The sequence below is a fragment of the Callionymus lyra genome, chromosome 15 (genome assembly GCF_982586985.1).
Source record: "Callionymus lyra chromosome 15, fCalLyr1.hap1.1, whole genome shotgun sequence".
Lineage (NCBI taxonomy): Eukaryota > Metazoa > Chordata > Actinopteri > Syngnathiformes > Callionymidae > Callionymus > Callionymus lyra.
The window spans coordinates 13,044,342-13,072,008 of NC_141832.1; the positions used below are offsets into that span (position 1 = coordinate 13,044,342).

The 27,667-nt window shown below is 37.1% G+C and overlaps 3 protein-coding genes across 3 annotated transcripts in view; all 3 read right to left on the reverse strand.

The window, feature by feature from the left end:
* The window catches only part of abca3b (ATP binding cassette subfamily A member 3b), a 38,781-nt gene extending 33,000 nt beyond the window's left edge, over window positions 1-5,781 (reverse strand). The window contains exons 1-3 of the mRNA XM_087810076.1: window positions 5,540-5,781; window positions 4,760-4,853; window positions 2,929-3,175 (exon numbers count right to left, since the gene is read on the reverse strand). Of these exons, the coding sequence (XP_087666202.1) occupies window positions 2,929-3,175; window positions 4,760-4,813 (301 nt within the window). The 5' untranslated portion in view covers window positions 4,814-4,853; window positions 5,540-5,781. The remainder of the gene's footprint in view (window positions 1-2,928; window positions 3,176-4,759; window positions 4,854-5,539) is intronic.
* Window positions 5,782-6,638: 857 nt separating this feature from the next.
* Window positions 6,639-22,773, reverse strand: ccnf (cyclin F). Its single transcript, XM_087809046.1, has 17 exons — window positions 22,565-22,773; window positions 21,205-21,359; window positions 20,960-21,066; window positions 19,091-19,158; window positions 18,810-19,006; window positions 17,781-17,834; window positions 17,535-17,639; window positions 17,362-17,439; window positions 15,746-15,900; window positions 15,507-15,671; window positions 15,311-15,434; window positions 13,779-13,959; window positions 13,611-13,698; window positions 10,342-10,441; window positions 10,109-10,242; window positions 8,949-9,124; window positions 6,639-7,937 (listed from the first exon to the last, which is right to left on the reverse strand). Exons 1-17 carry the CDS (start codon window positions 22,575-22,577, stop codon window positions 7,546-7,548), a joined length of 2,292 nt encoding a protein of 763 aa, XP_087665172.1. The 5' UTR covers window positions 22,578-22,773; the 3' UTR covers window positions 6,639-7,545.
* Window positions 22,774-24,743: 1,970 nt separating this feature from the next.
* LOC148064979 (transmembrane protein 100) lies at window positions 24,744-27,652 on the reverse strand. The gene has a single exon (XM_087809211.1). It carries the CDS (start codon window positions 27,589-27,591, stop codon window positions 27,202-27,204), a length of 390 nt encoding a protein of 129 aa, XP_087665337.1. The 5' UTR covers window positions 27,592-27,652; the 3' UTR covers window positions 24,744-27,201.
* Window positions 27,653-27,667: the final 15 nt, after the last annotated feature.

Genomic DNA, 27,667 nt, shown 5'->3' on the forward strand with positions numbered 1-27,667 from the left:
TATTGGCATTATGTGTTAGCATTATTTAGCAACATCATATATTAGCATCATGTTTTAGCATTATGTAGCAGCACTATAAATTATTATTATGTTTAGCATCGTGAAGCAGCACCATATACTAGCATTATGTGCTAGCATTATGTAGAACCATCATTTATTAGCATTATGTAGCAGCACCATATATTAGCATTATATGTTAGCATTATGTAGCAGCACCATTTATTAGCATTATGTGTTAGCATTATGCAGCACCACCATATATTAGCATTTTGTAGCGGAACTATATATTAGCAGTGGAAGCTAAAGTTATAGCTACTATGCAATTGATAAAAAATGAGAGGCATCTTATAGTAGAAACGATAATGGCAGTAGCACTATAACTTGTAATATTGTGACTGGGCTAGCATTAGCACAGTTGACAGCAAAGTAGCTGCTGTTATGAAACTAAACTTTGTAAAGTATAGTTGTGTTTTAAAATACAACTCATACTGGCTCATACAAGCTCTTAAATGTAGAATGTTTGCATCTGCATCACGTGACTATCTTTTGCTATATCACTGTGGAACAGCCAGTCCTGGTCTGATGCTGCAAAAAAAGCTAAATTATTCATGATTTGCTGAGCCTGTGTTTACAGGTCACCTCGCCTCCGTCGAGCTCCATCTGGCAGCTGCCGTCGACTCTCAGTCCAAATCGCACTCATTCGTAAAAACACTTTTGTATCAACATCTGTCCGGCGGACATGTTGGAAAGACATGCAGGTTGTATAATAGTTGTGAGATTAGAGATAAGTTTTTGTTATCCCGAGGTGTAAGAAGGTGTGTTCTGTTTGCCTGCTCTTCCATTGAAGCTCGTTTCCTGAGAAACCAGTATCCCCGGATCATTGTTACGACCGTCGGCCGCAGGGAAGTGTTTCTCCTGTTGTACGAGTAAAGTATGGACTGAAAAACTACTCCAGTAGATACTCGAGCAACTGTGTTAATCGTCTGCATCTTTATTTATATTCAATAAAGGGTGTGTTTGAATACAATTATTCAAGTTTTGTATTTTCAATTAAACAGAAAATATTCACTGCACTTGTTCATTTTGGTGTTGCAATTAAAACTTCCGCGGCTTGATAGACGCTTAAAGAACGATGAAATCCGGCGAGATACAGGGATGACTGAGGATGAGAGGATACAGTCGACTCCAGCAGCTTTTAAAGCTGAAGTTTGGACGAACAGTATTTTTTTTTAGTTTTATTAATTTAACCAAAATAATGTGAAACAATCACAAGATTTCACAAAAAGTGAAGCGTCTTTCCATACACTTGCATAAAAAATTGTGCAAGTGTATGGAAATATATTATATCGTATCGTGAGATGAATATATTTAATCGTATCGTGAGATGAATATATTTAATCGTATCGTGAGATGAATATATTTAATCGTATCGTGAGATGAATATATTGAATTGTATCGTGAGATGAATATATTGAATTGTATCGTGAGATGAATATATTCAATTGTATCGTGAGATGAATATATTGAATTGTATCGTGAGATGAATATATTGAATTGTATCGTGAGATGAATATATTGAATCGTATCGTGAGATGAATATATTGAATTGTATCGTGAGATGAATATATTGAATTGTATCGTGATATGAATATATTTAATCGTATCGTGAGATGAATATATTGAATTGTATCGTGAGATGAATATATTGAATTGTATCGTGAGATGAATATATTTAATCGTATCGTGAGCTGAATATATTTAATCGTATCGTGAGATGAATATATTTAATCGTATCGTGAGATGAATATATTTAATCGTATCGTGAGATAAATATATTGAATCGTATCGTGAGATGAATATATTTAATCGTATCGTGAGATGAATATATTTAATCGTATCGTGAGAGGAATATATTTAATCGTATCGTGAGCTGAATATATTTAATCGTATCGTGAGAGGAATATATTTAATCGTATCGTGAGATGAATATATTTAATCGTATCGTGAGATGAATATATTTAATCGTATCGTGAGATGAATATATTTAATCGTATCGTGAGAGGAATATATTTAATCGTATCGTGAGATGAATATATTTAATCGTATCGTGAGATGAATATATTTAATCGTATCGTGAGATGAATATATTTAATCGTATCGTGAGAGGAATATATTTAATCGTATCGTGAGATGAATATATTTAATCGTATCGTGAGATGAATATATTTAATCGTATCGTGAGATGAATATATTTAATCGTATCGTGAGAGGAATATATTTAATCGTATCGTGAGATGAATATATTTAATTGTATCGTGAGATGAATATATTGAATCGTATCGTGAGATGAATATATCGAATCGTATCGTGAGCTGAATATATTGAATCGTATCGTGAGATGAATATATTTAATCGTATCGTGAGATGAATATATTGAATCGTATCGTGAGCTGAATATATTGAATCGTATCGTGAGATGAATATATTTAATCGTATCGTGAGATGAATATATCGAATCGTATCGTGAGATGAATATATTTAATCGTATCGTGAGATGAATATATTTAATCGTATCGTGAGATGAATATATCGAATTGTATCGTGAGATGAATATATCGAATCGTATCGTGATGAATATATTTAATCGTATCGTGAGATGAATATATCGAATTGTATCGTGAGATGAATATATCGAATTGTATCGTGAGATGAATATATTTAATTGTATCGTGAGATAAATATATCGAATCGTATCGTGAGATGAATATATTTAATCGTATCGTGAGACGAATATATTTAATCGTATCGTGAGATGAATATATCTCATGACACGATATGATGTATTGTGCGCTGAATAAATAAACATGAAAAAATGCTAAGTCTGTTGTGAGAATGTTTAAAATTCATGACTGTCGATTGATTACTTACCCGGAGGAAACACATGTAGGCTACTCCGAACATCTTGAGCCACTCGAGCGGCCACGCTGGAGTTGGAGGGCACGTAAGCGAGCTGATACAGCGGCAGTATCCCGGTCAGGCTGTCCACGCTGTAGCTCCTGTAGATGGTGTCGTTGGGGAAGTTTTTGATATGCACCTTCTGGCGTAGGACGATAAGGATGCCAGAGAAAAGCAGGGGTAAGGCGATCTCCACCAGTGTTACCAGAATTTGTCGTTTCTGGAAAACAGCAGATAATTATCATTATTACGCAGGTATGCCACTAGCAAACAAATTATTACCATACAGGAAGAAACCTGACTTGATAGACAGATGTGTAGACAATTATGAAATTATTACAGTTAAATAAATCATTACAAATATAATTTTTGGTTATTTTTAGGAAGTATTTATTGTCCCTTAAAAAGATTTACCTAATTATAAAATAATATTTTTAAAATAAAAGTGCTTACATAATTAGACTTTTAAAAAAAAATTAAGTATAATAACACGAAAATAATCATTCGAGCATATTTGGCAATATTTTCTATATTTATTTAAATTGTTCACCCCTTTTGTTTTTGCTTGACGGCCCCTTACAACAGGCACTGTATAAAATGGGGCCCCTGAGGAAATGTAATTATCTATCACTGGTTTGGATTAATTGCTAAACTTATTAAAGAATGTTATGAATTTAAATTACTGGGTCACAATGGGAGCAAAATTTGGTGCCCCTGGCCATGAGTTTGACAAACAAAAACGTCACTCTCAATCCGACACAAATAAAATTCAAATAATACACATTTTGTCCGGGCCATGTGCTGTTTTTTAAACTGTAAATAAACAACTTAAAATACATATTAAAGTTGAACATGATGACAGAAAATAATACTGTTAAAATCCTAAATTTTTCGCAATTGATGTCAACATTCTGATTTTTTTATTTATAAGCATCAACATTAATATAGTTTACAATGTAGTATAGTATGTAGTTTGAGAATGAAAAGTATTTTTCATGTTTAAAGTATTCATGTTTCGTTGAACATAACTGAATAAGGGAATAGAAATGAATACCGAACAAATAATAGTGACTTGTAATTAATGAAATAAATGAAATAGAGATACAACTGAGAAGCAAATATTTACAAAGATGTACTTTATATTAACTTTTGTTTGGAAAATAAGGAGGTCAGAGGCAGTTTTCCAGGACAGGTCATGCATTAATAAAGTTATCATTTATTTTGAATGACACTCAAAGACTTTGGTTGAATATTAAAAATCCCTTAGAGACATAACAAAGCCACAGCAAAGGCGTGCCTGTGGTGTACATGAAATAAAACTAGTCATTGATCAACAGATCCTCTTGTTTTCACACTTCGTCCACAATGATCTCACACGACGCAGCAGAAGATATGGAGCAACAGCTTTGAAACGTGGTCGCCACAATGGAGCGCCGTATCTGAACCGTAACCAAATTGTGCAACTTGAATTTATGTTTTATAAGCGCAATCTTTGCAGGAGGCAAACAAGAGATTTGTGAAATAGGGATCCATTGCGAGTTGCGTTTCTCTTACGCACACCAGCAAAGCAAACAATGAAAAAAAGGAAGCAGAGGATTTAAATGCTGGTTTATGTTCAATACTAACTGCCTAGTGTGTTTTATTTATTCAAGTCTGGTTACAGTAGTTACACAGTAACTCGAGTCAACAACTGAGAAAACCTTTGAGGAAACAAACTTCATCTTGGCTTGTCGAAAAGAGTCGTACCTTAAGTCAATACTTTATAGGGGAAAAATATTTGCGCGCGATGTTGTTTGGCACTTACCTGATGAAGATAGTTCTTCCACACCAGGAGTCCAAACTGACGAATTATAGCCATTTTGACCCAGAAACAGCTTCACAGTCAGTCAGTCCAGTCCCTGCAAGAAATGGTTGAGATGCTTAGTAATGTTTCCAGAATGTATTTTATTATTATGGAGGTATTAATCTATGTTGTGCGTAATTTTATTATCATTGTTTATGTATACATATATATATATATAAATATATAAAGACATTTGAAGGAGCAGAAACATATTTTGTCCATTCGCTTTTTGTTGTTTCGCAAAAATATGGGGAAGACTACTTACATGTACTATATTAATAAACTATACTACCATTATTCATTGTATACTTCTTCTGTCTTTAAATAGTCCGACTTACCGATAAAAAAACATCTTAAAATGACAAAGGAAGCCTCGGAAATGACCTTATCGTGACGATGGATACACAGAGAATACACTTACATTTTCTGGTGCTGTATTTAGACACTTTTTTGTTCATTTTTTGTGCCATTTTTTATTAACAATACGGTCAAAAAAAACAAAAACAAGTCATGGAGAGCCGCGAGTCGCTTCCGGATTCAAAAAGTCGCCTGTCATTGGTTGAAAAACGAAGCGTTCTCGTCGCTGATTGGTTGAGCCATCTGCTCGTCAATCCCTAAGGATGTGCTTATAGAAAACATGGATCCAAATATAAAAGCTATTATTTAAACGCTGACTCATTTCCAACTATATTGTTTTCTATAGATGACGATTAAAATGCATTTTAAATTGTGTCAAATTACCTTAAAAACGAGCTTCGACTCATTCGCGACAGTTTCTTCTTTTCTTTTTTTCCAGATTAAAAAAGAAAAACGAGCTTCTGTGTTAAAGGAAGGAGGTCATCGTTGTTGGATCGATTCTTCAGGACACCGTCGAGGTCCGGGTGTCATGGGGTCGAGTCCAGGACGGCGTTAAAATCCGGTCCGAAAGGCAGGGTTTACCAGTGAGACGATGACATTGCACCAGCACTGAGGTAGTCTGTGTGGAGCTGGAACTACAGGGATCGTCAACAATGCGGATCACGTGGCTTCGGTGCGGTCACATGATCTCGAGACGTGTCGAAATTAATTTAAATAAATAATAATAAATGAGGTCTTAAGTGAACTTTACCACATCAATATAATTATTTTATTTGTTTTGTTTAAAATTAAGTGGTGCAATAAAGATTCAAACATTTTCTCGTTTTTAATCCAGGAATATATACATTTTTAAACCTATATTAAGTAAGTAAGTAAGTAATTTTTATTTGTATAGCGCTTTTCCAGACCAGGGTCACAAAGCGCTTAAACAATCAAAACAATATTCAATAAAATATATACTTTAAAAGGTCAAGATAAAACTGATAACACAACAGGAGTTCCAGAAAATCAAGGAAAAGCCTGAACAAATAGAAACGTCTTAAGATGTTTCTTAAAGGAGTCAGTAGATCAAACACAGAGGAAAATCATTCCAAAGCTTAGGAGCAACAGTCTGGAAGGATTTCTCTCCTCTGGTCCTGAACCGTGTTCAGGAACCATCAGTAGATTTTGATCCACAGACCTCAGAGCCCGAGCTGGGGTGTAAGGCTGGATCAGATCAGTGATGTAAGGAGGAGTCTGACCATGAATAGATCTGAAAGTAAGAACCAGAATTTTAAAGTTGATCCTGAAAGAAACTGGAAGCCAGTGAAGAGTTTAAAGGATCGGAGAAATGTGAGTTCTTCTACTAGAGCGGGTCAGAGTTTTGTATTAACTGCAGGTGAGACAGATCCTTCTTGTCAAGACTTCCACACACATATCATTTGAATTAAGAACAAGCTTTGAATCTTCCCCAACAAAAGTTAAAAAAACAAAACAAACGTAGTCGTATTAATGGGTATTTTTAATATATGAAAAAAAATAGTCACACGCACAAGTTTACGACTGAAAAACACTGTTGTAGAAAATAAAAGTTGCCCTTTTTTTTGGATCAAGTGGAGCATTTTCAAGTGTTTTCCCCTCATATATTTTTTTTTCAATACCTATGCTGTTATTTACAATAATACAGTGTATCTAGTACTTAATGCTTCCACTTTTTTTCTTCCTTTTTTTAAATCATGAAATACTTTGCAAATGACAAATGCCTTTTAAATTAAAAAACTGAATATTTCAAGGGGATAGAGAAACAGACATTGATTGTTCAAAGCTTCAACACTGATGGGATTCAGGTATATTCGGACAATAATTACAGTTAATTACTCCATAATAATAATAATGTCACAGGTGGTGCTTTCGACCCTCCGGTTGAAAATAGTAACTGTGTCGCCCCAAGTGGAGATAGAGTGCCATTACACGTCGGTACAGCAAAGGTGGACATGCAAACATCTATATAAATTAAAAAAAATCTATGATGCAACAAATCATAAAGACTCGTTTCACTAGATTGACAGCACCACGGTACCTTTGGCAAAGCGTTACAATCATTTTGATGTTGGACATCACGGGGGATCGGACTCGTGAACGCGGTGCGTTTTCCGTTCATGATCACCAACGAGTTGATGCCATTTTTAAAAAACTGGCTTAAAAAAAGTGGTGACTACACAGACTCCAGTGGTTTTCAGCCTTGAATGCAACGTCACGACGTGACGTTTTTCCCGTCGCAGGAGGAGGTATGGAACTGATGTTTTGTAAACAAAGTTATTGATCACATGTTTCACGTGGAATGGGTTTGAAGTTTTTCGCAGGAGGAAAGTGCATCGATAACAGACGTTTTTTTTTTTTGGTTGAATGGCTCACTCGTCCACTCCCTCCGGCTCGCCTCCGCTGTGAGCCGCGGAGTTCTTCCTCTTCACCTGCTTGCTGGGGTGCGGCCTCTGCACCGGCACCAGGAGACGGAAGCCCGGCTCGGACCCGGGGGCGGCGGCGGCGGCGGCCGAGGAGGGCGAGGTGAGGGCCTTGAAGGTGAACGGCAGGAGGGAGGCGGACGACGACGTCGGGCTGACGCTCTGGACCGACGAGTAACCCGAGCTGTGGCGCTCGTGACACGAGGGTAACGTCGGCTCCTTGACCTGCTGGTCCTTTTCTACGTCGTGGTAGCTCTCTTCGTCGCTGGACAAGGCTCGACAATGTTCCAGGTCCTGACCCGGGTCGGCGAAGCTCAGCAGTTTGACCGAAATGACTGAAGCTGTTTGGAAGAAAGAAAAAAACATTTTAACCAGTGATATTATTGAAAATATTGATACATTTAAAGATGTTTTTCTTTGAATAGTTATTTTTAACATAATTTATTTGATGGTTAATATTTCAATAAATTGTTTATGAAATTATTAGATAATGACACAAAATATCAGCTTAAAAAGCGAGCGGAGTCGACTGTATCCTCTCATCCTCAGTCATCGCCGGTATCTTGAGGGATTTCATTGTTCCTTTGCGGACTTAATGACTCCTTGTTCGTGTAGCTATGGATGAATGGCAAAGATCCCCGCAAGATCCCGGCGACGACTGAGGACGAGAGGATACAGTCGACTGCAGCAGCTTTTAAAGCTGATGTTTGGACATAATTTGGTTTCAAAACCAAATGAAATCAGTTACGAACTTCGTCAAGAGTCATGTGGTCTGTAAATTCCGTAACACCAGAGTCAAGTACTCGACAATACTACAAATGTATACTTTTTACTACAGTATCTCTATATATCGTATTGTTGCCCCTGTATCAAGATATGTATCGTATCACCAGATTTGTGCCAATACAGACCTCTCGACAGATACATTGTGATAAATTGTTTACAATATCAAAACCTATTACCATCTGATAATTTTCTTAGTATTTATTTATTTTTCTTTAAAATCATTATTTTTTAATTATAGATCTTTTCTCTTTATGTGTGCAAAAGATGATAATTGAATTCTTCAAATTTACAATTAGCAGCAGTCAAGCTACTCCGCAGCTAATGGAACAATGAACCACTTCCAGACTGAGGACAAGAGGATACCATCAGCTTTTAGAGTTAAAGATTTTTTTGGACATATTTTGGTTTGAAAACAAATGAAAGCAGTTACGACTTCATCAAGAGTCATGTGGTCTTTAAATTCTACAACACCAGAGTCGAGTACTCGACAATACTACACATATATCCTTGTTACTACAGTATCGTTGACCCTGTATTGTGATACGAGACCCTTCAGCTTTACTGACCATTAGCATCTTTCTCTGCCTCGCTCTCCTCCTGGTCGCCCTCATACCCGGAGGAGGAGGTGTCCAGACTCCACTCCATGATGTCTCCCAACAGGGACTCCTCCCGATTGGACAGTTCCTCGGTGGGTGTTGCGGCGAAGCTGCTTCTGTGGGCTTGCATGTCGTCATCCCGTCTCCTGTGGAAGAGAAAGAGAAAAGAAAAAAAAAAGAAAAAAGAGGGGAGTGGACGATGAGTCACTGCATATTCCGGGGCGACAAAACCGAACGCACATAAAGGAGCAGATTAAAGTGTTTGTGTCACATTTTTTATAGCTGAAGATTAACCAGGAAGATGGAGAAAATTAATTTGATTCATTGATTGATTTCTGGAGTGAATACCTAAATATTTAAGGAAATGGTGGACAGTTAAATTCCCTCAAGGGCCACATTTTAAACATTTTGAAGGGCCATCGAGCAAAAACAAAAAGGATAGAAAAAGTATAAAATCCTCTAATAAAATTAAGCTAAATATACCAATATTATTAAAAAAATAACATATTTTTTATCTGATTTAAAAGCACTTTTTCGCCAAAATATGTTTTACTTTCACTCAAGTTTTTTTTGAAAGTCCTGAAAGGTAAGGTAAAACTTTATTGATCAATTGTTTTTTTCCAATAGCCGCAGAAAATACAGCAATTTTTCATAAAAAATTTAATCAAAATAAAATAAGAACACGAACAAAGAGAAATAAAGAGAAAGAACAAGATACAATCTAAGTCTAAAGATAAAGAACATTTATTTAACTTTATTGATCCCTCAGGAGGTCTCCTTCGGGAAATTGAAATAAATAAATTTACTGAACCAAAAATATTAAGAGACTAGTAATGAAAAAACAAGAAATAAAATTGTGACCCTGGTCTGGAAAAGCGCTATAGATATATAAATAAAAATTACTTATTATTTAGTTTAAACATGACCTTTGACCTCACGAGGGTCACAGTAAAAGGGCAACTACTTGCCCACGTACTGATCCAAGGTAAATTACTCATTCAAATCTTGAATAAAATCAAAAGATTGATGACTTGAAGAGTGGTCCTCATAAACATCTCAGTGATAAACAGCCTCCTTGCGGACGAAGCCGTTTTCGTCACGACTCATTACTTCACGATGACTCATCTCACCTCTTGTTAGTGCTGGTCGGCGAGGCGAGGAAAGTGTCCATGTCTGACGGCGGACTCGCGGGACTCTGGGGTTCCATCTGCGGCTCCACTTCCGGGATCTCGAAGATTTCACAGAGCTCTTTGTAATCCATCACCTTGAGAGAAGGAACCATCAAAAATAAAGCACTTTAATAAACGTCATTTTTAGTTTTATTTTTTGATGCGATTAATAAGAAAAACGACAAATAAAACACCTTTTCTTTGCTGATTTGTTCGTAGGCGTCGTCTTCAAAGCGTTGTTTGACGCCCGTCAGAGACATGTGCCGGTAATCTTGGGGTACATCTTGACAGAAGCTGAGGAGGCAGAGGAGGAGAGTTTGAGATGATGCTGCTCCTCTGTGATCAACAAACCTCATCACTCGTCCATTCGAGGATGACACTTTAGGTCAACGCGACATTCACCCGTCAGAGTGACTCGACATCATTTGGTGACTCACTCTTGAGTCGTCCAAACACAAACCAACATTTTTGGGGAAAAAAAATTCAACCTTCAAAACAGTTAATAATGCTTAAAACTAGAAATCATTCAACTGAAAAACTTGAAAGTATTAGTATTCAAAGTAAAAATGTGTGGAAACAGTTCAAATGATGCCATACAGGAAAAAGACTGACGTGAAAACGTTGAGAAGAAGATAAAAGAAATAAAGGTAGAAGAAAAAATTTGAATTTGTAGTAGAAGTAGAAGAAGTAGTCGTAGTGGGAGAAGAAGTATTAGAATAAGTAATAGAGGTAGAAGAAGAAGTAGTAGAATTAGAAGAAGTAGTCCAAGAAGCAGTAATGGGAGTAGAAGAAGTAGTACAAGTAGTTGTAGTGGGAGTAGAAGTAGTAGAATAAGTAATAGAGGTAGAAGAAGTAGTAGTAGTAGTAGTAGCAGAAGTAGAAGAAGTAGTTGTAGTGGGAGAAGAAGTATTAGAATAAGTAATAGAGGTAGAAGAAGTAGTAGTAGAATTAGAAGTAGTCCAAGAAGCAGTAATGGGAGTAGAAGAAGTAGTAGAATAAGTAGTACAAGTAGTTGTAGTGGGAGTAGAAGTAGTAGAATAAGTAATAGAGGTAGAAGAAGTAGTAGTAGTAGTAGTAGCAGAAGTAGAAGAAGTAGTTGTAGTGGGAGAAGAAGTAATAGAATAAGTAATAGAGGTAGAATAAGTAGTAGTAGAATTAGAAGAAGTAGTCCAAGAAGCAGTAATGGGAGTAGAAGTAGTAGTAGAATAAGTAGTACAAGTAGTTGTAGTGGGAGTAGAAGTAGTAGAATAGGTAATAGAGGTAGAAGAAGTAGTAGTAGTAGAAGACGTATTAGAATAAGTAATAGAGGTAGAAGAAGTAGTAGTAGAATTAGAAGAAGTAGTCCAAGAAGCAGTAATGGGAGTAGAAGAAGTAGTAGAATAAGTAGTACAAGTAGTTGTAGTGGGAGAAGAAGTATTAGAATAAGTAATAGAGGTAGAAGAAGTAGTAGTAGAATTAGAAGAAGTAGTCCAAGAAGCAGTAATGGGAGTAGAAGAAGTAGTAGAATAAGTAGTACAAGTAGTTGTAGTGGGAGTAGAAGTAGTAGAATAAGTAATAGAGGTAGAAGAAGTAGTAGTATAATTAGAAGAAGTAGAAGTAGAAGAAGTAGTCCAAGAAGCAGTAATGTGAAGAATAATTGACTAAAAATTAGTCAATTAATCCTTTTTAAAAATCTTGATTTAATTGTTACTTTGTTAAAGCCCTTAAGAATAAATTAAACAAGTACACCTGATGAAAATGCTTCAGTTTCTTAGAAAACCCAAGTTTTAAAAAAGCTTATTTAATCAGTTTCACTCTGGGTGGAGCCTTTCCTAGGTCAGCCGGCGTCTACATCGATGACACATCTGATCAATAAAGTCGCAATAAACACATCAATCGCCAAATACAACGTCGATTTTTGTAGCGTCACCTTTCTGGCCTAAACTCCATTTTAGTCAAGTTTAATCCATTATCATCTTATTTTGAGTCGTAGAAAACTTTACATTGAAGATGGAATATGTGTGTAAAAAGAACACAACACAGGAGTTATTAGGGTAAATTAATAAACCGGGTATAATTTCTACACTTATACGATAACGACAGAACTGGATCAAAGTCACCCCCCAGAGATGCATATTGTCCGTAAAAATTAATCCCAGCAGGTCATTTAGTGAAAACACTCGTGAGCCCAACCTTGCCGAGCTGCTTGGAAAATAAACCACATTGATAAATCAATTACAACTCAATCAGGTTACCGTGGCAACTACCCACGTTGAATAACGCTGGGAAGTGGCAACAGGGGAGCAAAATTACAACCATTTCTGGAGCTAAAGTCAGTTCCACACAGTAGAAGAAAACAACGGTAAATAACGTCAAAGATCGTAAAAATATATATTTCCCAGGGATAAAGTTCAATTTTGTTTTTCAGCCTTTTAGCATTTATTTGCCATACAATAGAAAAAACTAATAAAAATGAACATAAAAATTGGGTTTGACAAGTCACTGAGTAAAAGTATCAACCTCGTTCCGTTTTGTGCTCATAAAGTCAATGATCATGTCTTTTGTTTGTGCACTAAAATCAACTTTTATACCATATCAAACTTTTTAACAACTTTTAGTTCAACTTGCACCATTTAAACAGTTCAAATCTAAAAACAGGTATTTTTTTTTTAACGGATGATCACGGAGAGCGTCTTCCTCATTCTCAATTCTATATTTTATTACCTTTTAAGGAAGAAAAACACATATTTTAGGATATTAAAAAAAATAAAAATGGTGGGTCTGCCTGTGATCAACCGTCTGGAAATATCATTCTTCTTCTAAATACAGACACTTTAAATAAAATACACTTTATTTGAGAAAACCATCCAGTGAAATGACTGATTGACAGATTTTCCCATCATGCATCAGCAAGTCTGCTCTTGCCTGATCAGTGTCAAAAATGTAAGATGAATCATCAACCTTTTAAAAAAAAGACCATTTACCCACAAATTTCTTCTCTTCTGAAAATAAAAATATATATTGCCAAATTTAAACACAATTATCAGTTTTTATCTAATAAATGTTGCTTTAACTTTCAAGATAAATTAAATATGAACGGAATAAAAAAATGTATTTCTTGTTTGACTGATTAAATGTCTTTGGTTTGATTGGAAAAAAAAATACAATGTGAATTCTGGAAAATACTTCTTTGGGGTTGATGAAGTTGACTTTTGGTAAGATTTTAAAAATGAATACAGTTTATATTCTTTATTATTATTTTTTAACATAAGATGTAAAAATATACATTTTATTTATATTTAGTTAAAAGGAAGAAAAAAATTGACATTTTTAAAAATATATGTAAATATATCTAACAATTTCTAACAATGTAACAAATCAACTAAAACAATTTCCCGAAGGACACCTCCTGAAGGATCAACAAAGTTCTACCTAAAAACAAGTAGTAGTAGTATATAGTAGCATAATAACAAAGTGATCTTACCACTTGACGTACAGCAGAGCGGCCAGTTGAGTGAGGTCTTGCTTGGAGAAGCCCGTGGATTCCACCAACTGGTTGGGCCACACGGGAGCTGCAAAAGAACGACGGAAAAGATGAACTCAAGATCCATCTCTCACGGCAGAATCTTTTTCCCCGACGAGCGAGTCGTACTGTAATGGTGGAGGGCTCGGGTGAGCAGCAGCGTGGCACAGGCCAGGGTGGAGGGCGGCGGCGCCGAGAGACCCGAGTAGAGCAGCGAGAGCTCGGAGATGTAGTGGAACAGGTGAGTGGTTCTTCTCTCTAGAGGCACCAGGGCCATCAGCAGATCCCCGTAATCCAGCAGAGTGGGAGTCTGTGGGAAAGAGTCGCAATAATTAATCACTGAGATCATCTTAAAATAAAGTTAAGAAACACTGAAGTCATCATTTTTAATCATAGTTTGCGTGGAGGTTGATCAATTACATAAAAATACATGCTAGAATGAATATGAAAAATGTCTAAATAAATCAATTACTTTTATACATTTAAATATTTAATTATTGCTACATTTATCATTTATGTAAGTAAGTAAGTCATTTTTATTTATATAGCGCTTTTCCAGACCAGGGTCACAAAGCACTTAAACAATCAAAACAATAGTCAATATGCTAAATACAGCTAAAGAAACAATGATAATTCGGTGATGACTGAGGACGAGAGGATACTGTCGACTCCAAGAGTTTTTAAAGCCGATCTTTGGACATCTTTTGGTTTTAAAAAAACAAATGAAATCAGTTACAACTTCGTCAAGAGTCATGTGGTCTGTAAATTCTGCAACACAGAGTCAAGTACTCAACAATACTACACATATATCCTTGTTACTACAGTATCGTTGACCCTGTATTGTAGCGATACGAGACCCTTCATGCCAACACCCGAAATAGTAGGACTTTAATAAATTCTTCTTTTTTTTTTTACCTTGTTTCTTCTCGTCTGGACTATTGTAACAGTTTGTTTTCATGTCTTAACAAGAAGGATCTGTCTCGCCTGCAGTTGATTCAGAACTCTGCAGCGAGAATTCTGACCCGCTCTAGTAGAAGAACTCACATTTCTCTGATCCTTAAAACTCTTCACTGGCTTCCAGTTTTTTTCAGGATCAACTTTAAAATTGTGGTTCTTAATTTCAGATCTATTCATGGTCAGACTCCTCCTTCCATCACTGATATGATCCAGCCTTACACCCCAGCTCGGGCTCTGAGGTCTGTGGATCAGAATCTACTTATGGTTCCACGCACACGGCTCAGGACCAGAGGAGAGAAATCTTTTCAGGCTGTTGCTCCTAAGCTTTGGAACGATCTTCCTCTCTCTTTGTGCTTGATGGATCTACTGACTCCTTTAAGAAACATCTTAAGACGTTTCTATTTGTTCAGGCTTTTCCTTGATTTTCTGGAACTCCTGTGTTGTTCTCAGTATTATCTTGATCTTTAAAGTATATACTTTTTTGAGTATTGTTTTGACTGTTTAAGCGCTTTGTGACCCTGGTCTAGAAAAGCACTATATAAATAAATATTACTTACTTACTTAAAGATTAGCGTGTGGTAACACAGGATAAACCGGAAAAATTCTAAATTAAATGCATTTTTTGTGACAATATCCATAAGAGGCTTCTATATAAATATATACATTTATGAATTAATATTTATCTATTTGGAGTGCATACATACCCTAATGTTTCCTTCCAGCACAGAGATGACCTCCCCCATCATCCGCACCAGGTCTTCATACTTGTAGGTGTTGTCCGTGAGCCAAACCGCTTCTCGAATGGTCAGGATTTCTTTACTAATGTAGCTGGAATAAAGATTTTTAAAAAAGTTGTTTAAGAATTAAATCTGCACAGGTAAAGCATTGTTTGGTTCTTACCGTGTACAGACGACCATGCACGCGATGCCCAACAGCTGAAGGCGCGCCTTGGAGACGGAACGAAGGGCCAAGTATCGGTCGACGCAGTTCACGGTCAAGTGAAGAGCCAGGCTGGAGAACTCCTTCATGGTGGTCACCTCCACCAGCCAGTCCACCAGGATGTACCTTTAAAAGAAGCGTCATCAGTCAACATGACTCGCACCAACGTTTAGAGGGGGGGGTCGGTGAAGTCCTCGTACCTCATGGAGTCCTTGATCCCCCTCCGGATGATGCCGTCCACGAACCCACAGAAGGCCAGTTTGGAGGGACTGAAGAGCTGGGCCACCATGTCGGAGCAGGCCTTGCTCTCCAGACCCAGAGGGTTGCTTTTGATGCACACTTTGGCGAGAGTGAGCTGCGGACGTTCATGCGTGATTAGAGACATGTAGGTGTTTGACAAGACATGTGGAGCGTGAAAATGTTCCACTGACGCATGGTTACACAATCGAGTATTAAAGAAACAAACAAAAAAGAACAATGACAGGAGCCAGTATCACACTTTATTATTCCTTTTCATTTCATATCATGATCTTTCTTATTTTATTTGTATATATTTTTTTCAAGATTTGTATTTAATAAAGATAATATTTTCATGTTATCAAGATCGTATTTTATCAAAATTTAATTCATCCTTTATTTTAAAGAGATTGTTTTTGCATCTTGTTTTTGATCAAGATTGTATTTTTTTTCTTGTATTTGATCAAGATAGTGTTTTTTCCCCCACAATTGTATTTTCGCATTTTATCATGATTGTATTTTTGGTTCTTGTATTTGATCAAGATTATACGTCTTTAAGATTGTATTTTAAATATGTTATTGAAATCGTACTTTGCATCTTGTATTTGATAAAAACCATCCTTTGCATTATTTATTTTAACAAAGTTGTTCAATATTATCATCATTGTATTTTTGTTTCTTGGATTCGATTCAAATTTAATTTTTCAAGATTGTATTTTCGCCATTTATTAGGATTATTTTTATTGTATCATTTCATTTGATTTAGATCTTTTTGTTTTCATTTTACTACGATTGTATGTTTTTTTCTTGCATTTGATAAAAAATTGTACGTTTATAATTTTTAAGATTGTATTTCAATAGGTTATTGAAATCGTATTTTTGCATCTTGTATTTGATCCAAATTGGGTTTTTTTTGCATTTTTCTTTGATCCAAATTGTACAATTTTATCAAGATTGTATTTTTGTTTCTTGCATTTCATCAAAATTGTATTTTTTCAAGATTGTACTTTCGCCATTAGGAATATTTTATAGTATTCTTTCATTTGATCAAGATTTTTTTCTTTCTTATATTCGATCAAGATTGTATGTTTAAAAATGTTTTAATTGTATTTCAATAGGTTATTAAAATCACATTTTTGCATCCTGTATTTCATCAAAATATATATATATTTTTTTTATTTTATCAAAATTATTCGATTAAGATTGTATGTTGATACGTTTTAGGATTGTATTCTAAAACGGTATTGAAATCGTATTTTTGCACTGTACAACTGTTCGTTTTTACTTTGGCATTTTCTCAAGATTGTGTTTTATATTTTCAGATATCATATATTCTTCTATTTCTCTTTAAAAAGTATACATCAATCCATCTATACACATTTAATGGAAGTACTCAAAGCTATAATGCGTTCGCTCACTTACTGAAAACATTTTAAGTCAAATAAATGCGTAAGAATGACCTCAATATTAACGTTTTAAAAGTTGTTAAAATGTGTTTAATATGGATAAAAAACACATTAAACCAAACTTCTCATGTAGTTTTTTCTTCTCAAGATATTTTGTGACGCGAGTCAAGTACCTGAGCCTTCCAGTATCCCTTCCCGGCGTAGTCCCGGAGCGTTCGCACCCATTGAAGATACCGGCCGGGATCCGCCTTCTATTATGTGCCGCGATGAAGAGGAACAATAGCGTTGATCAATAACATGAATATTTCAAAAGAGAAGCGACTGATTAAGATTCCGAGTGACTCACCGCGGCTTTACAATTGTGCTCCCACAGCAGATAGGAGCTCTGCAGGCAGCCGGCCTGAGACGACTCCTCCAGCATGGAGATCGCACTCGCTCGCTTCTCATCCTCCTGTGGAAAAACGAGGCACGATTAGAAAACGAGGCGCTCGAAAAAAATGTCACTTTGCAAAAGAGCGTATATGTGAATATGCAGATTAGAAACAACAAAATATGCGGAATAATTTCACGGGTTTTGAACAAATATACTCACGTCAAACAGCTGCAAGACTCTTGCCAGACAGTACAACAGAGGTCCCTTCTTGTCCTGAAATACACCATAAAAAACGTATATTTAATACATATTAACCAAGTGTGATTGTTTAACTAGAGCAGCAGGTGACAAACTTAATCGAACAAGCAGTCAAACCAACATGTTATTGACCAAACTTGCATTTTAATGTCATCTTTTTAACTCCTTAAAAGCTCAATTTATCTTAACTATCCCTGCCTTTTGTCTTCCTTTACTCGTCGTTATCGTTGTTCCTCGTCTTATCTTAAACCACGACATATTTACAAGCCGACAAATGAAAATTAAATCAATCCGTGTTGATTATAAACTGTATTTATACAGGAGCCGTCTCACCTGCAGTTAATACAAAACTCTGCAGCGAGAATTCTGACCTGCTCTAGTAGAAGAACTCACATTTCTCCGGTCAATAAATCTCTTCACTGGCTGCAAGTTTCTTTCAGGATCAACTTTAAAATTCTGGTTCTTACTTTTCAGATCTATTCATGGTCAGACTCCTCCTTACATCCAAACCAACATGTTATTTACCAAACTGGCATTTTAATGTCATATGTTTTACTCTTTAAAAGCTCAGTTTATCTTAACTATCCCTGCCTTTTGTCTTCCTTCACTACAATGATTCTGGTTATACTTGTATCGTTGACGTCCTTTGTTCCTCGTCTTATCTTAAACCACGACATATTTACCAGTCGACAAATAAAAATTAAATAATAATAATAATAATAATAATAATAATCAATCCGTGTTGGTTATAAACTGTATTTATACAGGAGCTGTCTCGCCTGCAGTTGATTCAGAACTCTGCAGCGAGAATTCTGACCCGCTCTAGTAGAAGAACTCACATTTCTCCGATCCTTAAAACTCTTCACTGGCTGCCAGTTTCTTTCAGGATCAACCTTAAAATTCTGGTTCTTACTTTCAGATCTATTCATGGTCAGGCTCCTCCTTACATCTGTCTTAAGATATACTTTAAATATATTTTTTTTAACCCACCACATTGAGTTGACACTCAGCCTGGAGTCGGTCGAACACGACAGCCTTGCAGCAGCTGCCGGTGGGAGACCACGGGGGCCGGATGAAGACCCAGATGAACGGGTCCGACAGAGGGGATCGGAGGCTCTCGGCCAGGCTGAAGTAGTGGGAGGCTTTAAGTCCGCAGACGTCGGCGCCTCCTTCGTCGCTCAGCAGTGCTGGAAAAGGGAAGATACGACATGTTTTTTGTTTTTTTTGGGCTGACAAAACCCGAGGAGTTGTTTAGACAGAATTCTACTCACGTCCTTCGTTGTACAAATAGGCAATTCCCAACTTGACAGCAGCTTCAAAGTTCCCTTTCTCCGCCGCTCTGTGAAGAGGAAAACATTTTTAATTAACCAAAGCTCCATCTAGATAAGTCGTGTCAATCTCAGCCACGGAAGGGAACAAAAATCTTTAAACAATAAAGAACAACGGAAAAAAAAGACACTTTCCAAACTGTGCTTAACAGGAAGATTTTCCATTGTAGCTCCAGCCATCGTTGTTATCCTCGCCTTCATCGAACTACTCCTCGACAAAAATCGTACTTTTTGTCGTTAGTTTTACTCGTCCTGGTATAATTTTCGACACAGATTAGATTTGGGTCAAGGGTGGCCCGGAGACCACATGGCCCGCATGAGGTCAAAATAATACTATACGCGTTTATAGCTCCTGTTGCTTATCTTAGGGATGTATACTTCAGATTACATTTTTGCCTTCTGTAATTTTATATTTTGTTAATAGTTTATTTTATTAGTTTAGTTATATATTAATATTGCTATATTTTCTGTTTCTATCCTGCCTGATTATTATTATTATATGATACATATACATTTATACGTTTTTTCTTCTTCTGTACATTCCCAAAAGTACAAGCACAACTTTGTATTCTTGCATTTTTTATTTTTAAGACCCGTTTATCTGTAACCGGGGCTTTATAGAATTTCTGTGAATTTCTCCACAGAGATAAATAAAAGTATGTAATGTAAGGATACAAAAACTTTACTGTAATCAATCATCTAGATTTAACCGACATTTCAAATAATCACTTGATGAACTGATAATCTTTCATAGTTAATTCATAATTATTAATCATTGCCTCTCTTTAGAATCCACGAGAGACAAAACAATCTCTCGATGGTGCCAGAGAAGGACAAGGACAAACATCTGCGTAACTCAACTGATAAACAGATTCTTTCTAGAGGACAACGGCGGTAACTCTCCACGACCAATACATGTACAAATGACTACAGGCGTTTAGCTGAATAATCATACTATAAAATATCCGCCATTTTGTTAGAACTTTGCACCACTTGAAGACATTTCTGCTTTGCAAAGAGTCCATGATCATGCAAGTTGTTTCTCTGACTTTTGCATATTTCACTGAACTAATTCCTGTGTCCGTCCTTCTTTACCACCACGTATCAAGACTAGGGAGGGGTCGGTTCATCGGAACAAAACCCCCAAAACTATCCATCTATAAAAAGGGACCATTTTAAGAAGTTTAAGCTTTCCGATGTTATTACTGGTTCAACTCTCCGTATAACTTTCTGAAGATCTTTCTTTGAATAGCTTTTTCTACTTGTTTCTTGCTTTTTCTTCATTTGTTTTGGGGTAATTGTTTTATATTTTAGTGCGTTTATATCATGATAATTAAATGTATAATTTTATGTCAAAATAACACTTTCATTAAATATGTGGTTTATCTTAACTTGTAAAATATATGATACGTTTCTGTTCTTTTCAGTATCTTTCAATAAAACCAGTTTAAAAATATATATATACACACACAAACTAAGCCTGTTTTATAAGTTCTTTTATTCATTTAGTTTTTCCCATCATATAAAATCGTCTCTTTCGTTCTTCTTTCCGACAGAAACGATTTAAAGTCGCAGTATAGATAGAACTTTATTGATCCCTCAGGTGGTATAGGTGTATAGATAAGAGTATATGATGTTGCCCGTGATTTAATCGCCAGGTCAACACATTATAATTTTTACTTCCGTTTTTTTTTTGCGCAAAATAATAACATTGCAATTGATCTACTTTGATTTCCAACATTACGACGGGCCACTTAAAGTGACTCTGCAGGCTTTGAGTTTGACACATATTTTTTAAAAACTTCAACAAACCTTTCAAATAACCACAGGGACTTGGGAGACGGCCAAGTGTCCCGGAAAGTGACCCTGGCCCACAGGCTGGAGTGGTTGTCGACGATGCCACACAGCTGAGAGTTAACCTGCGACCAAATCCAATTAACACCAACACATGAGATGGCTTTCGCCTGAACATACGTGTCGTGAAATAAAGCGTGTACTTGTGAGAAGTGCGACCGGAGTGCGACCATGTGTGTGTGTGTGTGTGATGGATGGCTTACGGCTCTGACAGACAGCAGGTCCTCAGCAGAGAGCCACTGGAAGACGCACAAGAGCACTTCTTCCGGGAGCGACAGCAAGGTGACGACAGGTGTTCGTTTTTTGACCCTCTTTCGGAGTGGAATGGAGTAGCATTTTGAGCATCTGCAGTGGACGACTGGAAAAAAGAGGGGAAACGGATTATTTAAGACGTCTTACAGGCTATTTTTAAGGAAAATTCAAATATGATTTGAAATTAAAATTAAGATCAACTTGACAACAAAATTGACAGACCACAGTATTCAGGAACTTTCCCCAAATTTTTACCTATTATATTAATAAATAAATACTTACTTTACTAAATACAGATGACATTTTTGCCCATTGAAATATTTCCTGCTTAAATTGTTTTAAAAAAATGAATGTTTGCGGACATTTTAAGATTTGAAACGTACATAAAATCTTACTTATCATGCCTTTTCAATACTTATGAATGTAAGTAAGTTAGTAATTTGTATTTAAAGAGCACTTTTCCAGACCAGGGTCACAAAGCGCTTAAACAATCAAAAATAATACTCAATAAAATATAAACTTAAAAGGTCAAGATAACACCTAGAATAACACAGGAGTTCAAGAAGATCAATGTCATTTTTTTCCACTTCAGGATACCATATCATATGTACTATATATGACTATTAAGGGCCTTATATTCTAAGATCCATGAACTAAATTCCTCTTTAAGCATCAACAGGAATCCTGTCTTCATAAGATTGTATCAAAAACATTCAAATTCAACCTAAAAAAGAGGTAAATACTGACATAAAAAGTGAGATTATTAGGTGAAACAGATGCTAAAAGTGGTCTGTCATGCTGGCTAACTGTTGCATGACACTCCGGGAGGTCTTCCCCAAAATATCCCTATATTTGTGATGTTTATTTGAAAAACAAAAAGATAGACAACTAAATATATTATCAGTTAATCCACCAGACAAACCATTTACTCAAAATAGTGACTGTTTTTAAGCTATTTCACGTTAGCAAGTAGCTTCTAAGGTCAACCAAGTGAGCGCCCAAATTTCCCTCCTTTAACCTTATCACGTACTTTTTTTTTAATATTTCACCAAAAAACAAGGAACTGTTACATCAGTCAAGAGTTATATTTATATTAAATAATACGTTTTAAGAAAGAAAAGTTAGGTAAATAAGTAGTTTCACTTGAAAAATCACGTTGAGTTAAGTTAGCAGTTATAACATGGATGGATGGAAATGGTAACAAGTACAAGTCAACTAAGAAATACGTGTTTTAAATTGAACAAGAAGTGTATTTATCTCGTTAAATAAGATATAATAAAGATAAAAGATGGATGATAAAGTGTAACTTACCGCCCGCTTTCATTGCAAGACTCCCGTGTGCCGAGTGTAGTCCTAGCTGAAGTGACTAATGTAAACAAATATTGCACTTTTTTTATATATATATAAACTTATAAAGTCGCCAGAAAAAAATGTACTAATCGTAAGAGTACTTTAAAAGTGTGGTGCACTAGCTAGGCTGCAGCAGATAGTAAAGTAAAGTTAGCTAAGCTCCCCCTGGATTCAAAATTCAAGCACACGTCCTCCCCCGTTATCCCCGCCCCCCAAGATGCACTTTCGGTCCGCCCGCGCTCACTGTTCAAACGCCACCTCCCTTCCCATTGGTCCCCGGTCTGAACGCCCCCGATCAAGTGGGACGCCCGCCGATTGGCTGGTCGGTGAGCCGGGCGCGGCGATTGGTCGGATTATTATAAACTGGGACTGCGCGAGGCGACGATTGGTGGATTCGCTCCCATTTCGAACTCCGCGCTCGTCCTTTTAAAGCAGTCCATTGGTCGCCTGGAGCGGCACGCGTCATAAAGGCCAAACCCGTTTACTAAAGGATTGTGGGAAATGTAGTGGGAGCGGATGTTTGCGTTTAAAGGTACACGGTTTAAAGGGGCTGTTGCGGATCAAAGGCAAAGTTGACGTTTAAAACGAGATGCTTCGGTTATAAACGTTTTATTGGCGTCTGGTTAAAACTCTTAAGAACTATATAATAAAGACATCGATAAGAAACTGAAAACTACTTCTGAATGCATTAACTTGTGCTCTCCATTTAATAAGGTACATTATTATTAATAATAATTTTGATTTGTTTCAGCAGTTCATAAGAAAAAGGTTAAACAAAAAAAAAGTGTTTAGTAAGTCAGTAAGTTAAGTCATTTATATTTATAGAGCGCTTTTTTTAGACCAGGTTCACAAAGTGCTTAAACGATTCAAAAAATATATTCTAAAAAGATCAAGATAACCCAGAATAGACTTTCTGCGCGAATAAGAAAGTCTTAAGATGTTTCTAGAAGGAGTCAGTAGTCCATACATAACACATTAAAAAAAGAATAATAAATAACAATAATGGATAAAAACAATACGAAAATAATTGTAAAACGAAAATAATGACAGCCGGATATTCAAATAAACACAAAAGTTATAAAAAAAAATAATGATACATCAGCAACAATAAACAACAGTAAAAGACAATACATATTAGTACTATTAGATTCCTTTTAAATGCACTTTTGCAACAAAGTTGTAATTTATCTATTTTATATGTTAAAATATATATATATATAAACAAGCAAGGGATTATATTGAGGTTAATTCATTTATAGCCTTTTAAGGCATCCTGTATTTGAATTAAAAATCTGATGAGTGCGTGTTTGATAAGTATTTGGTTTCTTCAGTTCTGATGTTGGTAAAGTGTGGCCATTTGACTGTATTCACGACAGCTTGCTATTTTATTTTTTAATTGAATGAATAGCACATTTTAGGTGCATTTTAAACTTATTTAGGATAATTGTCCTATGAAGTATATTGAGTTCATTTAAATAATAATAATTTTAGCATTGTTTTATTCTTTTGTAAAGGTTTTTATATGTAAGTTTCCATTTTATATTAACCATTATTTTCAATAGGTCATTTTGCGAGTTAAAAAATCTTCAGGTCTAGTTGGTGATGATGATCTACAGCCATGTTTAATGTAATCACTGGTTCAATACCAGGCACCGTTTCCACTTAACAAGACCATTTACACAACAAAGAAGCAGGAAATGATGATTAACAACATTGTGTCTGCGACTCTGCTTCCAGCATCAATAGCGTTGATTGGATTGTTGCTCTTATTAGAAAATGTTTAATAAACACCATCATAAATCTGTCAATATCACCTTTCCTTTTTTTTTAAAATCATAACTGACACTATCATTATGACCAGCATCTACAATGAGTTAGAGCTTTAATTATTAATACTACAGGATAAAAAAAATGTGCAAGTTTCCGCCCACGTATTTCCACATTTATATAAACACTGACATACTCGTGTGTGTATTCTCGCCTCTTGCCGGCTGTCATTTCATCAAATGAGCCACACATTATCTAGTTGCCAATTGACCTTACAAGATGTTCCGTCCTTATTTGGATGCGGCTTCTGTTTCCATAGAAACACCAACAAAAGAATCTTCATAGAAAAACCCTGTAGCCATTAACACTAACACACATCCATCCATAAGATGTGCCAATCTTTTATTGAGCCTCCAGCAGATGTGTGATCACAAAACATCGATTTGATACGTCTTTAACATGAGTAGAAATATACAGTACAAATATAAAGTATATACAGCACCAAATATAATCTGACACGAGCTAAAATAGATTGTGTTTGCTCCATGATGTGAGCATCAGCATGCAAACAGTGAGGTTGCCCACAAATTGAGGGGCTAAAAAAAAAACACACACAAAAAAAAACAAAAAAACACAGAGGTAGATTTTCCCCTATTAGAAGGCAGAAGGGAAATCACTTCACATCTTGGACTAACAATTTCTGGTCACCTGCCATGAAGAGGCATCGTCGGCAACACAAACAAAGTAAAAAAAACAAATCAAAACAATGTAACTGTACTGATAAATGAATGAAGTATAGCTTAATCAGAACCTCGTTCAAGAGGTTTTTCGGTGAGGATTTTCCCATGAGTTTGAGCTACATTATTTTCAGGAAAACTGTAAACCCAGAACGTTAATGCCCGCTTAGTTAAAAGTGGAAAAAAGTTTCTCTGACAATACGGTCTTATCGCGTCTCGTAATGGATCACAAACACGACTCAATCACCGTCACAAGATGGACCATAAAGATTCTTCACAGACACACACACACACACACACACATACGAAACACATACAAGGATTAGTTAAACATCTAATTATCCAGTTCTTCACCAACGACATTTTTGTCAATCACAACGCGAGAGAACATTCAAGTTTGCTAAAGTAAGTGCATGGGCGTTGAAGCAGAAGTTGGTAAAAGGCAATCGGAACTTGGAAACCATCTTTGGCTTTTCTTTTTTTTTTTTGCTATCTGCTACTTCGGTATGCATAGACACTTTTTCTCATTACAACAATCAATGAATGTTTCTAAGGAACGAAAAACATGAACATGTAGAGTACTTTTTTGTTACTCAATTGTGTCTTAAAGTTAGGGTTAGGTTTAGGGTTAGGTTAGGGGTAGGGGTAGGTTTATGGTTATGGTTATGGTTATGGTTATGGTTATGGTTAGTGTTAGGGTTAGGGTGAGGGTGAGGGTGAGGGTTAGGGTTAGGGTTAGGGTTAGGGTTAGGGTTAGGGTTAGGGGTAGGGTTAGGGTTAGGGTTAGGGTTAGGGTCAGAGTTAGGGGTAGGGGTAGGGGTAGGGGTAGGGTGAGGGTAAGGGTTAGGGTTAGGGTTAGGAATTCACTTTCATGGAGCTTAATGGTATAACTTTACTTTTCTTGAGTTTAGGAGGCAACCTCTTTTCTTACAACTTGCTGACTCATTACACCAAAAAATAATTGGGAAAGTAGTGGGCACGTGTTAGGGACTGTTGAGATAGCTTTAAGCATATGAATACTCGTAAATACACAGATTTTGTCTGGGATTACAAGAGAGTTGAAATGGAAAAACAAAGAAGTGTAGGAGCCTCGGAGATAAAGGAAAAAGCCAGGGAGGCATCGCCTTAAAGTAGGTATGGTTTCATAAGTGTCCTTCGGTGTTCCTGGCCCGCCCCGGTGTACGTGAGAGACCCTACGTAGACCCCGTCACGAACGCCAGGTAGTAGTGAGTTATGAGACCGTCGTGAAGTCACTCCGTCACTTAAAGTGTTTATGCTTGTCATCGTCATTGTGCAAATCTTTTTGATACTCAGTAGGTCCAAGTCCTTTTGGAATCTCTATGTGAGCACATTGCATACACGACACCTTCCACGTCGCCAGCGCCTCTTTCTGTCCTCCCTCTCGGCTCACCGTCCACCGGCGGATGCCAACGAGATCCTCTCGGACTCGTGTTCCACTCTCCCATTGCGTAAAAAAGCCCCCCATCACATTGCTGCGGTGTCACAGGACGAGCGAATGACGCCGGCCGCTGACGTGGTTTCGCTGCTCTTTAGACCCGGGGAGATCGGGTTGCTGTCTTTGGCCCCACTTCTGGCCTCTTGGAAGAGTCACCTGTCCAGTCGGGAGGAATGCCGCGACTGACGTTCCCAGTGACGCCAGCAGTGACTCCGGGCAGCAGGCTCTGCATAGCGTGTTGGGTGTCTTGCGTGAACCCTTCCCTCCTCGGGCGGTCGGTTCGCCTTCCGGGGGGCGAGGACTGCCATGTATCCTTGTGTGTAAATATGCATGCGGTGTGCAAGGAATATTTGTGAGTGTCTCCTTGGAGGTTGTTTTGACATTGGACACCAGCTGTCAGACAGAAAAACGTTAGAGATAGTGCCAGGATAGCCCCAGACTAACCAGACTAAACAGATCCCGGTGCCATTTCCTTCCATATCTTCTTACATTTCGTGGTTCTTTCATGTACACATGAACCTGGGTTTTTTTTGGTTTTTTTTAAAGGAGATGGATCGGGGGGCCTTTTTGGAAGTCTCTGACCCCGGCACGCCTCTGCCTTTTTTAAAGTTCTGGAAACAATGTTTTTTCTATGTGCTTCACAAGGGACATTGCTCGGACATCAACGAGCCGGCCTCTTTCTTTTTCCTCCGCTTCTTCTTGTGGACGGACCAGCAGGCGGACGCCGTCAGCAGCAGCACCAGACCCAGGACCAGCAGCACCACCGACACCACTTTGGTCTGAGGCAGATCGTTGTAGGTGTAGGTGACGCCGGTGCCCGCCGCCCCGATCACCAGCGAGATGATCCCGAAGGGGAATATGCAGCGGTACCAGGACTTCTCCATGCCGCCGGTGGCCTGAGACAGACGCTCCAGGGACGAGAGGACCTCGGGGACTTTGGCGCCCCCCGCCTCCAGGGAGTGACCGTCCTGACCCAGGATAATGGAAGGCTGCGGTTGACAAGCGAGGTGACCGGTTGTGCAGCCCATATTTACTGTTTTGGCTGCTAGGTCCTGACGTACAGAAGAGGAATTCCTGATCTTGGCTGTGGTTAAGTCCTGGCTG

Coding starts and splice junctions, on each gene's coding strand:
- ccnf (XM_087809046.1), bottom strand. Junction 19,007..19,090: donor CTATTTGTACAACGAAGGAC/GTGAGTAGAATT, acceptor TCCCTTTTCCAG/CACTGCTGAGCGACGAAGGA. Junction 15,435..15,506: donor TGCATGGTCGTCTGTACACG/GTAAGAACCAAA, acceptor TCTTTATTCCAG/CTACATTAGTAAAGAAATCC.
- LOC148064979 (XM_087809211.1), bottom strand. CDS start 27,591: ATGGGCTGCACAACCGGTCACCTCGCTTGTCAACCGCAGCCTTCCATT.